A 14,222-nucleotide genomic window follows, 5' to 3' on the forward strand; every position below is an offset into this window, starting at 1 on the left:
GCAGGAGTCCACGGTAGCCTCCGTCGCTGAAATCGTTCGCTATGAACTTCGACAAGCGTTTGCCTCTTCTCAGCAATATTCCGCTCCACCGCACCGTCCAAACTCGTGTACCTATGCAGACGCTGTGCGTCGTCCATTGGCTCCAGAAGCATCCTACCAACCGAACGGATACAGCTATGCACGCGGCAATATGAACAATGATAGTGTTGCGTGGCTGTAAAGGGGCCTAAAATTTTACACCCTGAGGCTGGTTAAAACTAAAAAATACTAAAATCAAGGCATTGACATGAAACGCATGGAGGTGGAATAAATGAAAATGTTGGTGGAGAGGGCCATCGCAGCCGCAACCTCTGTACAGAGGTGGAGCTACGGATCACCTCGAAATATGGGGTGAAATCTATGGACATCTTTTAAGAACGTAAAAAGTGACTGAAGTTTAAAAAGCGGATCCCTACCGATGAGCATGACAGGATGCAGAGGTAGCTGCTGTCGGTAAGGCAATAAAAAGTGTTTTTTCCTCAAATCGTCTAAATCACTACACTGAACTAGAATGTGGAGTACCGTTAGTGGATCTCCACATTTCTCACAGATGGGTCGGTCATCGCAGCCAAAAGGTATGAATGTGTAGAGTGTGTGTGTCCTATCTGCAGCCTTGTAAGTGTAACTTGTGTGTAGCGTGATCTGGACACTGGTGGCCAATTTCCATGCACCGGTTTAATAACATGTAGTTTGTTGTCTGTTTGCCTATCCCATAGGCACTGCCAGCACGCCCTGAGCTGACGTCAGAAAGGTTTCATGTCAAGTGAAGGGACGGCCATGGGTATACTGGCGAAGTGTGGTCGTGCGCAGATGCAGCTAGCTGGTATGCCGACACATTTCATGTGATCTCACGATGCCCTGGCACCCAGCACACAAGAACATGTCATTTGAGGGCGTAGATACTGCATAAAAGATAGTAAAGCGACAGAAGTACAGGATTTCTATGTTTTTTGTGCGTTTTCAGAACTGTCACAATGTTCAGTGAATCTGTGTATAGAACCGCGCATTGTAGTAGCAATTCTTCAATATGCTTGACAGCCACAGATACCGCATAGGCTTCTGCAGTGAAAATGCCTTTTTGGGGATGCAGTATACCAGAATTTGAAAAAGATGGGCCAACAGCTGCATAGGACACGCCAGCATGGGACTTAGAAGCATCTGTAAAGAATTCTAGGCAATTATACTTGTGTTGGAGTTTGAGAAGTGTGTGCGTATATGTGCAGTAGGTGCATGTTTAGTGACCTCCATGAAAGATGGATCACAGTCTATAACCTGCCATTGCCACGGTTGTGGATACGCTGCAGCAGCCGTCACATGGTGTCCTAAAAGTGGCACATCTGTTTCCTCAGCGAGGCTCCTCACACGGAGTGAGTAAGTAGGGCTCTCTCAGCGAAGGACGGCTGTGGAACAAGGTAGAATTGGATAGTAATTGTGGAGTGAGTGGAATGTTCCTCTATCGCGTTCACCGAGATAGTATGTAAAAGACATACAACTTCTTTGCAGATGTAGCGACCATTCCTTTGATTCTGTCTAGAAGCTTTCCACGGGGCTAGTTCGAAAAGCACCCGTAGAAAGGTGAATTCCTAAGTAATGGATGGGTTCGAGCATCTTTAAAGCAGATGGTGTCGCAGACTGGTAGATTATAGCACCGTAAGCGAGGCGCGTGCGAACAAGGCTTCTATACAGATTCATCAGGCATTTCCTGTTACTACCCCCCGTTGTGCATGACAACACTTTTAAAATATTCATTGTTTTTAAGCGCCTGTCCTTTAAATACCTGATGTGGGGTATGAAGGTTAGTTTTGTGCCTAATATTACACCCAGAAACTTATGCCCAGACTGCACAGGCAGACGTTATCCATGCAAGTCGATCTCGGGATCGGGATGAACGCCCCTCTTCTGGCAGAACAAGACGCATGTGCTCTTTTGCGTGTTCTGCTTAAAACCATTCAGATCTGCCCATTGAGAAATCTTGTTCAAACCTAATTGAATCTGTCGTTCACATATTGAGAGGTTTCATGATTTAAAACCAACCTGTACATCATCAATATATGTACAGTAAAACATATTGCAAGGGATAGCGAGCTGCAAGGAGTTCATTTTAACTATGAAGAGTGTGCAATTTAATACACCTCCTTGCGGCACTCCCGTTTCCTGGACCAATGTTCGCGACAAAACAGTGCCTAATCGAACACGGAATGTGCGATTGGTTAAGTAGCTTTCGATTATGTACATTCTACCCCGTACACCGAAGTGTAAGAGGTCTCTCAGTATGCCAAAGCGCCACGTTGTATCAAAGGTCTTCTCCATATCGAGGAACACAGAGAGAAAAAATTGATTATCAACGAAGGCATCACGAATTTGAGCCTCGATAAAGACAAAGTGGTCAGTGGTGGACCTAGCCTCTCGAAACCCACACTGGTATGGGTCAAGTAGGCCATTAGTCACAAGGAAGTGCATAAGTCACCTGTTTATCATTTTTTCAAAGACCTTGCAAAGACAACTGGTTAATGCTATTGACCTGTAGCTTGAAACTGAGGACGGGTCCTTGCCTTGTTTTAAAATAGGAATAACTATGGCTTCTTTCCAGATCGAGGGCACCTCGCCGAAAAATCATACAGCATTATACAGGCATAGAAAGGATGTTTGGGTTTCGATGGACAGGTGTTTCAGCATTTCATGTGACACACGGTCAGAGCGTGGGGCAGACTTACTGCAGCAGTTTAGTGAGGCCTGTAGCTCAGCTAAACAGAAAGGTGCATTGTATGCCTTGTGGGTAGTGGATTTGCACTGTAGTTTCTCTTTTTCTATTCTGACTGTATCGTTGAAACACTGCAGTATAGTGCGACGAGCTGGAGACCTCCTCAAAGTGTGCGGCGATGGAGTTTGCCTGGTCTTCCAAGCTGTCACCCTGCATGTTTACAAGTGAGAGTGAATGTGCTCGTCTTCCTGCTACTTTACCAACCATGCTCCAAACCTTAGCTTCATCTGTATAAGAATTATTGCCTGTTAAAAATTTTTGCCAGCTCTCTCGCCTAGCCTGTTGGCGCACTCTTCTACCTGAAGACTTATTTGTCTTGAAACTATCGAGGTTTTCGGCAGTTGGTGAGTCCCGAAGCAACTTCCATGCTTTGTTTTGTCTTTTACATGCATCTCGACACTCACTGGTCCACCAAGGAATGCGACACTTTGTGCCAAGTCCTGTTTGTGAAATACACTTTGTCGCAGCATCAATTAGAAAAGCTGTAAGGTAGTCTACAGCTGCATCTACGCTTAAGCCGCACATATCAGACCAACTTAAATGACTAGCAGAGCGACCTGTTAGGCGAGTTGGTTCATTCTTGGCGCTTGTCCTTCTCTTGTTTCTTTGCGACATAAGCTCATTAATTAAGTTGCTAGCATTTCAAAACTTTTCCCCGTCTGCCTTGCGCCATCTGGGAGCCTGTGAAGGACCTGTTTTATCTATTGTTGTACTCAAAATTAAAGGAAAATAGTCACTTCCGTATGAATTATTTATGACTTTCCATATGAGTAAAGGTAGGAGCGATGGAGAGACAATGCTGAAGTCTATCGATGAGTAGGTGTTATTAGTGAGGCTATAGTATGTTGGGTCCTTTTGATTTAGGAGACACGCACCAGAAGAGAAAAGGAACTGTCCAATTAGGCAGCCTCATGCATCACAGCGAGACTCACCCCATAAGCTACTATGAGCATTAAAGTCCCCTAGGACAAGATGTGGTTCTGGAAGTTCATCAATAAGTGACTGGAATTCATGTCTGTTCAGTTGATGATCTGGAGGTATGTAAATACTGCAAATTGTTACAGTTTATTGAAAATGACAGCTCAAACAGCTACTGCTTCAAGAGATGTTTGAAGTGCTAAATGTGTGCAGGCTGTTCCTCAACTAACTATTATGGCAACAACACTGGATGAGGCGACAGCATAATCTCGGTCCAATCGAAAGATAACATAATTGTGTAGAAAGTTAGTGTGTTTTGATTTCAAGTGTGTTTCTTGTACACACAGCACATTTAGTGTATGTTTGTGTAAGAGCTCCTGGATATCGTCGAGGTTTCTCAGCAGTCCTCTGATGTTCCACTGTAGTATTTATGTCATTTTAATGCTGTGTGTACAAAAGTGTTGCCTTAGGTTACAGGGCCTTTTCGGGGCCCTATAATTTGAGTTTTTTTCTTTCTTGGCGCGCTCCAAAGAGTTGCGCCTATCCTTTGGCGTCTGAGGTGCCGGAGGAGTCGTACTTGTATCCATCACCTCTTGTGAGGTGGTGGATGGTGCCTGCTCAGCAGGCGCATTCACAGAACTTTCGAACCTAACTGCGCTTGCAGTGGTCTGAGGTTCAGCAGACATAGGGGTCTGCCGACCCTGTTTGTCAGGTGGTGGAGCAGCGGAGCGCTCCAGCCGGAGGCGCTGGTGGCACGACCGCGGCCACACTCTGTGCGACATTTGCAAGTGCAGAAACATGCGGTGCGGCGCCACAGTGCGTCACATCTGCAAAGGAGGGATAAGAGGGGTTGTGCAGTGAAAAACGTTTACATGCCTCTTGGAATGACGGATTGACTTTGACCTTGAGTTCTACTATTTGTTTCTCTTTTTTGTATGTGGGGCATGATCTTGAGTAGGCAGGGTGATTTCATTCACAGTTCGAACAATGAGTTGCTTCCGAGGTGCAGTCGTCAGATGTGTGTTGAATGGATGCACACTGCACAAGTGGCACGCCCTCTGCAACTCTGCGATCCATGCCCGAAACGATGACACTTGAAACATCGATGAGGATTGGGGATATATGGTCTTACACGGAGCTTCCAGTACCCGGTTTCAATTGATTCTGGTAAGTCACTAGTACCGAAGGTTATAATTATGTGTTTGGTGGGTGTTTCTTGTCTCGTCGTATAATAATTATCTGTACCTAGACTACATTTTGGTCTTGCCAGCCTTCTCATAGTTCACTTTCTGAGAGTTGAAGAAGATCATCAGAAATGACAACGCGGACTGTGTTCATAGTTCTATGTGGGCCTACTGATACTGGGACGTCCCCAAGTACTACAAGTTTTGAGAGATTGTCATACTGAAGCTTGTCGCGGGCCTCTAGAAGAAGGTTGGCGCTTTCCATCTTGGTGATATTATATCCTGGACCAATTGCTTCCGTGAGGGTTTTCGATACAAGAAAAGGTGAAATTGATCGGACTGTTTTATTTTCTTTCTGGCTATGTACTACATGATACTTGGGGAAGGATTGTTTTGGTTTGAAGAGTACACCCTCTTCTTCGGTGCGCCACTTTTGAGCGGCCATTAGGGAGTGGGGGGAAAACGTGTGCCATACACGGAATATAATATTCGGCGGTGATGGTAGCCACCCACTATTAAACCCAACAAGGGGACGCTGCAAGGTAAAACACTTGAAGATGCCAGCCATGCATCGCCGCTATAGCCATATATAACTACCCAAGTTTGAGAAATTACACAGGGTTAACCCTAGCCGCCAGGAAATTTGGAAGTAAATAGAAAAGAGAAGATGACAGGATAGTTTTAAAGAGGAGAAAAGACGAAGATGTAATGAGAGAGAGATAGGAAAAGGTGACTGCCGATTTCCTCTGGGTGGGTCAGCCCAGGGGTGCCGTCCACGTGAAGCCGGTGCCAAAGGGATGTTGCCTCTGCCGGGGGGCCTCCTTAAAGGTCCAATCACCCGGCGTAGGCTCAAACCCCAGGATCCCCTTTTCCCCGAACACGGCTCAGCCACGCACGGCTAGGCGTGAGTGAGGTCGAAACCCCCCATTAGCTTGGGTCGGTGGTGTCGCTACACACCAAACGCCTGCTTGCACAGACGCCCCTGCGGGGGTTTCAATGGTTAATAATAGCAACTCATATGCAACACTATGTAGCTACTGTATACAGAATTATTATCATAATAAAACAAGATAGCAGAACACAGCACAAGGTAAGAATATTACATTAAAACCAAGAATAGAAAAAACTAACAACAAAAGCTTCTTTTCACAGTGCTATTGCTTCAGCAAACTCATGGTCCAGCCAGTTAAGGATTTGTATACATTTTTGGAGCAGGAAATTATAAGTCATGCCTCTCAAGTGCCAAGTTCTATGGACTTAAGAAGGCTCTTGGATTTAGAGACTGTGCAGTCTTTGGGACATCTAGCTTGCAAACAACTGGGAGGTCAGTGTCCTTATCTTCACTTTCCACACTCATCATGTTGTGCACAATGTCCCTGCCAGTCATTTCTTTTCACTGTGCTGGCATAGGCACCAACTCATACCAACTAATTAAAGAAAAAAGATATCACTCCTGGAAGTGGTCTAACCCACTTATAACGATTCCAAATATAACAATCTGATGGTTATAATGACCATATTATGATGCACTAACGATTTTCCTATGCTACCCTTTGAAACTGAGTCCGGATACAGCAAACATTTTTCAGCACCTCCGACTTTTACAACGAACACTTCCGACACAATCGCGGTAAAAATGTAGCGCATACGAAGTGAAAAAAAAGTTAAACAGAAATTCTGAAGCATGTGCTAGGAGCACTCGCGTGTGCACTGCTGCAGTTCGCTTCCGACTGAAGATATCACAGAATGCAGCGAGCACCATACACAGATTTCGGGTGTTGCAAGTGAGGTGGTTAAATTTCCAAAAGTTTATTCACGGGCAGACCAGAAGTGAGGGGGGATAAAAACGAAAAAATAGGAGGCATCAATAACCATTGATGATGAACTAACAATTCTTTCGAACGCAAGAAGCCATAAATGCGAGAAGCGATAACTTTCGTCGCGTGAAAGTTCACTGCGACACTTGACTCTCCGACACTGCCATCAGCAGATGTGAAGCGAGTTTTCCACCTTTCGATAATGGCAAAGACCGGTCGATTAGTGATAACAGCTTCCGCACAGTTGTGGTGGTGCCTTAACGGATATGCATAAAAAAGAGCAATAGTGAGGTGGCCGGTGGTGATGTACGTGCCATTTCGACTCACTGCTGGTGAGCTTATCACAGTCACCTGCAGATAACTGCTCGGCGAAGATGGTACAAGCGCGTTGTGGTGCTGTTCACAAGTTCGCTGCTGCCGCGTCGTGCAAGGCCGCTTGTGCAAGTTGCTTGCAAAAAACGAAACAGGCCACCTGCGGCACCCTAGGATGATCCAGAGTGAATCATGCGCGAAGAACGCACAAACACAAGCATACATTACTGCAAGCAAACTGGCATGCGACGGCGAGAGTAGCTAGGGCAAGTGACATACTGCACGCAACTAGCCAGGGATGACTGGTTCGATGCGGCGGTACTGCAATTCAGTGGAACGGCACGAGTTCATTGTGAACAGGCGTCGCTTAACACCCAAAAAGGCCTAACTTGTCAGTGGAGGGGTTGTTCGCACTTTTTAATAAAAAATATATACACACACACAAACAAAAAAAAAAAAAAAAAATTCGGCCACTATGTTGGTTTTTATGGGCGGCTCTATATACAACGAACTACTGATATAACAACCATTATTAGCGGCACTTTCAAGTTCGTTATCAAGAAGTTCGACTGTATTCAAGAAGCCTCACTTAGCTGCACAAGCATTCAGCAGTCGCTGCAGAATGTCATGTTGTTGGCATGAAAGTGTAGAATTTTTTTTCAGTTTCAGAGACAGATTTAGTTAGCTATGTCCACTTACACGACAGTTTTACTACTTTAAAATGACATTTAAATACATGCATCAATAGGAATCAAGCATTACAATTACTTTATTATATCAGATTCCTTATTATAGCCTGTTTTGTTATGACAAGGTTGGACTGTACAAGATGCCCAAATGATTTATCGTTTAAATTGTCAACAAATGCCAAATCAATTGATTGAAAATTAGCTTCTTTTTCTGTATTGAATACCATACTTACTCACATAATAGGCACACCCTCAGTTTGATCACGAGAAATCAGACTTTTATTTTTATTTCTGCACACAAAAGGCGCACCCAGAACTTGGCTGTGATCAGTACAGTTCTGTACTATTAGCACGGTTGCAGTTTAACGCCCCCTTAAGTTATCTGAAGCAAGGAAAAAGAAAACAACACATGACCACAGCAGTGCTGCGCCAGCTCCACGGGCTTGCTGAATGAGAAAGAAGGGCGGTTGCCTGGACGCCGGAGTAACCTTGGCACCGATGCACGGGCGTAGCTCTGGCCACAAGCTGGCTGTGCATGCTCCGTATGAAACACGTGATCCTGACCTCGTCAAGTAGGCATTAAGTTTCCTGTCTAAAAAATTTAAAAGCTCTTCAGCTTTCCGATGCGAGCTTTCGCCTTTGCTGCCACCACGCGGACTTGCACAAGCTCCACGAACTTTTGTCTCCGATGATTTCTTGGGCGCGAACCTAAACATCGTATCAGGTGCGCTGCTCTTGGATCAGTGCTTGAGTGCCATCTTTCCGACGCCCAATATCCATGTTGTCTTGTACAAACTTCCAGCGACAACATGCCAAACCGTAGGGTAGGCCTAATCAATGTTCGTGCTTTTCAGTGGCGGTTGCGGGCGATCATATTGCGTTTTTTTTTTTTTAACGGAATCAATGCAACTCTTTTCGGTGGCTCTACTTGAAGGGAATAAGGCTTGAGTGGCGCTTGTAAAACTCGAATGATGGTTTGCGGTTCGACAGTAATGTCTTGGATATAGAGTGCGAGCCCGCGAAATCGAACGATTGATGCCAATTAGTGTACAAATAATTTACGTGGCCTGAAACGTAATCGGCAAATTTAGGCGATGGCACTTTCTTCTTGTAGGTCTTTTTAGCATTCTTTCATTGGTAGTGCGGGTCTTCTTATGTTCACTTTCGGAAATTTGAATGCATCGCCTGCTTCAATTCTCGGACATGCGTGACTGCATGCCCAACACGTTTTGCACTAATGTAGCCTGTGAAGAAGTTTGTTTCGGCTGTAGCGTGTATTTCGTTGGTGATTTCTACGTTATCAGCGGTCTATGCTGTAGTTGGAAATACAATTTTCAAAAATTTTAGCCCATGGAATAGGCGCACCCTGAACTTTGCCCCAGGTTTTTTTCTGGAAAAAAAAGTGCACCTAATATGAGAGTATATATGGTATTTGTTCTTATCTGATTAGTTAAAAAAATTTCACTGTTTAAGCACCTTTGAAAATAAACATGGTTTCAGAAAAAGAAAACTTACTGTAAGTGGTGAAGTTGAGCTGCAGAGCTGAACCTGATTCATTGCCACCTACAGTAACGAGTTTCACCAGGATAGTATCACTTCGGCTCAGCAGGTTTTCTCCAGTCACATTACCCAGAACAGGGCTACGAACGCTGTTCCCATCATATATAGTCAGAGTCCTTGATTGTGGACAGAGAGAATGAGGGAAGGAAAAAGTAAATGCTTTTCGCAGCACCACTTTGAACAATGCTCTGACAAATTTCTACCTTAGCAGGATAACACAAATGCAGGAGCCACAGAAACTTGTACATACAGGTGTAACACAAAAGCAAGAATTTGATAGCTCGATAACAGGGAACTACAGTAGTAAACACAATAAATGTATCGCAAAATAATATCTAGCAACAATTATGGAAGAAATTATGTCAGTCTGATAAAGAGGTGCTACGGTAGCAAAGTAAGCATAAGAAATAACAACAAACTATTTTGTTGTTGAATTCTTGGACAGCTTTAGATATGATAAACTGTAAGCAGTATGGACTAAGCTGTACACCTGCAAAAGTACTTCTTTGAATGGCTCAGCCATCCAATCTAACATTAATAGAACTATTCATGCTGAAAAAAAAAAAAAAAAAAAAAACCCTGTTCTGGCATATTAAGGCAGAACAACCTATGCAGACACCATGAAGTGAAGCATACTACCTTGGGCTAATATTTAATCGAATTATCTATGTATAATACCGTGTGGACCACTCATAACGTAACTGCTTATAGGGCAAGAGTGGTTACAATGCGGTCTCTTTCGACTCCCGTTTACTCTCCCATAGAACCCCATGTATACCCATACTGCTTATTGTGCAGTCCTCCAAGATGAGACTGGTCATAATAGGTTGCCGAAACGTGGTAGCAGGTGCGCCTTTGAAAAGAGGCGCGCTGGATGTGCCACTGGGGAATGTAGGGGAGCGAACGATGCGGTCGTTATGGAGAAGGAGGAGACGCAAAGTGAACGACCGAAGGGTAGAGGAAGGAAAAAGAGGAGCAGTGTCATTCCATGCCAAATGTCCCAGCAGTTTCGGCGACCATCTCAAATGTATTTGAAAAAAAAAAAATTGTGCTGATATACTGCATTGAAAACAGTGAAAAGTAGAATATTTCCGAGAGAAAAAATTTTTTGGTCATGTGGCTGCCTTCTGAATTTGCCAAAATGTCTAAAATTTATTCTAAATGTACCACTCCTTCTTTCTATACAAAATTTGGTCTAAATGTTAAGTAAAGGTTCTTGTGTAAGATGTTTGAAGCTCAGTAATATTAGTGCAATTTTTTTGGCACACATGGCTCCAAAAATTCAGCCAAAATGTGTTATGTTTGCATTTTATTTATTGCAATACTGCACTTTGTATGTGTACTTGAGTAGTGAGTACTTACTCCACAGAAGGTGTATTTTTAGAAAAAAATATTTTTAGACCTCTCAAGCTGCTAAACTTTACGAGAAAAAATCACAAATTTCACAAAATCATCATTTTTGTCCATATTGAAATGCAATTCGCACCATGTAGTGGTCCAATTAAAAAGCACCTTTATACTTAAATCAAAACCAAATAAACAGTTCTTTCCATATGACAAATCTTATCACTACATTTTTGTTTTAGAGAAGAAAAATAATTTTTGAACTTAAAACAATTTTTGACTCTCCACAGTATGGGACAGTCTTGATTGTTTGGCAGGGTAGCACCTAGCAACTACTTCCACTGCACAGCAAATGTCAGTATGCTCCACTGACCACTCCAAATTACAGTGGCAGCTTAACACAAACACTTTTTCAAGCACATTCAGCTTCCCCTTTCTCCAAAATAATGCTAGACCACATTTCAGCACATGCTCAGAGCAAATTATGAGATTTTTGAAAAAATGTAGCAAGATGTAGAAGGTTTCACCTCTTGGTGCAAGAGGTTAAACTGCAATGCTATCACAACATTGATATACTCTCAAAAACAGTAATTGATGGTTGTGGTTATTAATAACAATAAATTTTGAAACACTGGTTTTGAAACACTGGTAACCAGAATTTGTGAAACAATGATGCTTTGTGCCATTGTTTAAACCCAGAGCCTCTTATCTTACCCTGGAGCTTTTGCAGATTTGTGATGGGATACATTGAACAAAATAGCCACAGACATCTTCTTTGGCTCAACATTCGGAACATAGATAGACCAAAATATAGTATTGCTGTTATTGATGAGGGCTGGGAACGATGGCGTTTCCACTTGGCCACTTTCTTTTACAATAACCTGTACCATATCTGTTAATGCAAACAAAATAAGCACATAAAACAGTAAGTTGAGAGCTCCCAGAATGAAACAATAGAAAACAAAAAAGCACAAAAGAGGGACATACAACTTTTCAGGCCATCATCTGAGAGAGATAGGATAACATAGCTTAGCAAAGAAATCCTTTGGGGCAAGTTGGCGACACACTTAAAACTTGGCAACAGTGCAGAACAACACAGACAAAGGCTCACTGTAAAAGACACTTAACTAAAGACAAAAGATGCTTAGTATGCTTCTTTTTTTATCTGTGTTGTTCTGTGTTTTAAACTTTTTAAAACGTGCTAGCATTTGAGTAATTCTATGAGAGCATTGATACCTAAGTTATAAGAGAGAATAATATATACATACTGAGTGAACCAGGAGCACTTTGTTGCTCACACCATCTTCTGGACATTTCATAATTTTTCGAATGTTTGAGAAGTAAGTGCATGAACAAGAGGGTAAAAAAAAAGGGTTTCCCGCTTCCCAGCTGAACTGCCCAATGAATCACTCAGCATAAACAGTCTATTAGCCTACTGTGACACTCTTCCTGTAGGACTGGATCGTATCATGAACAATATGATACAATAAACCATGACTAACATCTAAAACTGTGACAAGTCTGTCTTAGTGGTATAGTGGTTACAGTATTTGGCTGCTGCCCTTAAAGTTCCGGGTTCAGTTCTGGCCATAGCGGTTGCATTTCGATGGAGGCGTAGTGCTAGAGGCTCGTGTACTGTGCAATGTCAATACACATCAGAGAACACCAGATGGTCGAAAGTTCCGGAGCCCTCCCCAACAGAGTGCCTCACAGTCATATCACGGTTTGGCATGTAAAACCCAAAACATCATTACAACCATAACTATTTCACCAGATGTAACTTTATTTTTGCAAGGTGTGTTAAAAATAAGAACGTCAGTGCATGTTCAACAACCCCTTTCAATTTTTAGGAAAAAAACATATTTGGCTGTCCGAGTCCCCAGGAACAACATCAATCTTAATTTAGCAGAAAAAAATGTTTTCCCTGTGTCAAACATTCAGAAGTCCTCACTTAGCCACAACAGCTTTCTGCAAGTTGCCTAAAAATAGTATTTTCATAAGATCCTGCAAAAAAAAAGGGGGGGGGGGGAGGAGGAAGAAAGAAGAAAGTTTCATACTTGTTGGTCTCAAAATTTCTCTTTGCGTTCTTTTAATAGTGCCAATCCACAAAATGCTGTTATCTTGCAGTAATTGAACTCGTACTTTATGCAAAAACAACTGCAAATATCGCACATTGTTCAACAATGCCTTAATTGGTCTTCCAATTTGGAGCAATTTTTGGAGCAGCAAAATTTTCCATTTTGGAGCAATCTAGAGCCACTATCTTCAAATCCTGGAGGAGAAGCAAGTTTCATTTACAGTCAAAGAGATCAAAAATTATTCTGAGGCTCTTGTGAAGAGCTAAAAATATTTAGATTCATTGCAAACTTCATGAAGCCAATCATCTTAGAAGCACTCCCTATTTTGGTTGATGCAAGAATGATGGCATCATGCTGTTGAGCATTCTTGAGAAACTTGTTCAGAGATTATTTCTGTAGCAAATAAACAGAATACTGGTTGAATAATTATCGTACTTCAAAAAATAACAATGTAAACAAATGTATGTGGTTACCAGCAAATATGGTAGACAAACGCTGTGACGTACAACGCTAGAGACTCCCACAGTCTCAAGTGCATTTCCCGAAGATGACTTCAAGAATAAATAAAAAAAAAGGTTCTTTTTCTTCACGACTGATTAGACTGCTGGGAGTAATACGACGTCATTTAGCTCTTCTCAGAAAGCCAAATTCTTATGGCACTGATCTCTGTGCTGCAATTTTTCTCTTGCAAAAATATGTTATGTGGCTAGGACGTCGTTCTGTTTATACTCCAAAGACCCCTTACTATGTCCTCTAGAAAGCAGCGCATAAGAAGAAAAATCTCACAGGGTACTTTATTGCATAGGCCTAAGACATCTCAAAGGCAAGATCCATTTTGTTTTTAATGGGATAACAATTATATGGACAATCTCGACTGGTTTTTGCGGTTTCCAGGGGTGTAGCCAGATATTTCAAAACATTTGGGGGGGGGGGGGGGGGGGGAGCAGTAAAAAGTCATTTTGCACTTATATGCCATGAGAACAAAAAATTGCGAAGGTGTGGGAGGGCACGCAGTAGCCTCCCCTCCCCCTCCCTTCAAAATGAAGCAATGAATACAATGCCGCGGTGTTCAATTTTTTTTTTTATTTGTCAGCTATTGACCCCGGAAAGCGAGAGGCAGACTGTAGCTGCTTCACAGGCCTTCCAACACCAGAACTACCAGCGATGGCCTCAATATAGCTGCGCGTATTAAAACCAAATTGTGGCTTCTCTGACCAGGAGGAATGCTCTTATTAATGATGACAATTCAAAAGGAAGCATGGGAGAATTTTCAATTCGGACCCCTAGCAACCTCGAGCTCGAAAGGACAGGGTCCTTTAGGGGTTTTTACTGCCACAGCGATTATAAACACTGATGTGCTGGTGGAAGGAATTACAAAACAGCTTTTCTGTACGATAATCCATGGACAAAGTATATTAGAGGAATAGTGTGAACGCATTGCCACCATATACCTGTTCTTCTGCGGACGCGAAGCACGGAAAATTAGATCGCGATGTCCAGACATAGACGTGACAGACATT

At 42.8% G+C, this 14,222-nt stretch overlaps 1 protein-coding gene across 1 annotated transcript in view; it reads right to left on the minus strand.

The window, feature by feature from the left end:
* LOC119187713 (cubilin) overlaps nucleotides 1-14,222 on the minus strand; it is a 174,414-nt gene that overhangs the window by 9,615 nt on the left and 150,577 nt on the right. The window contains exons 16-17 of the mRNA XM_075878533.1: nucleotides 11,339-11,516; nucleotides 9,236-9,396 (exon numbers count right to left, since the gene is read on the minus strand). Coding sequence (XP_075734648.1) covers nucleotides 9,236-9,396; nucleotides 11,339-11,516 — 339 coding nt within the window. The remainder of the gene's footprint in view (nucleotides 1-9,235; nucleotides 9,397-11,338; nucleotides 11,517-14,222) is intronic.

The sequence above is a fragment of the Rhipicephalus microplus genome, chromosome X (genome assembly GCF_043290135.1).
Source record: "Rhipicephalus microplus isolate Deutch F79 chromosome X, USDA_Rmic, whole genome shotgun sequence".
In the NCBI taxonomy this organism is placed as follows: domain Eukaryota; kingdom Metazoa; phylum Arthropoda; class Arachnida; order Ixodida; family Ixodidae; genus Rhipicephalus; species Rhipicephalus microplus.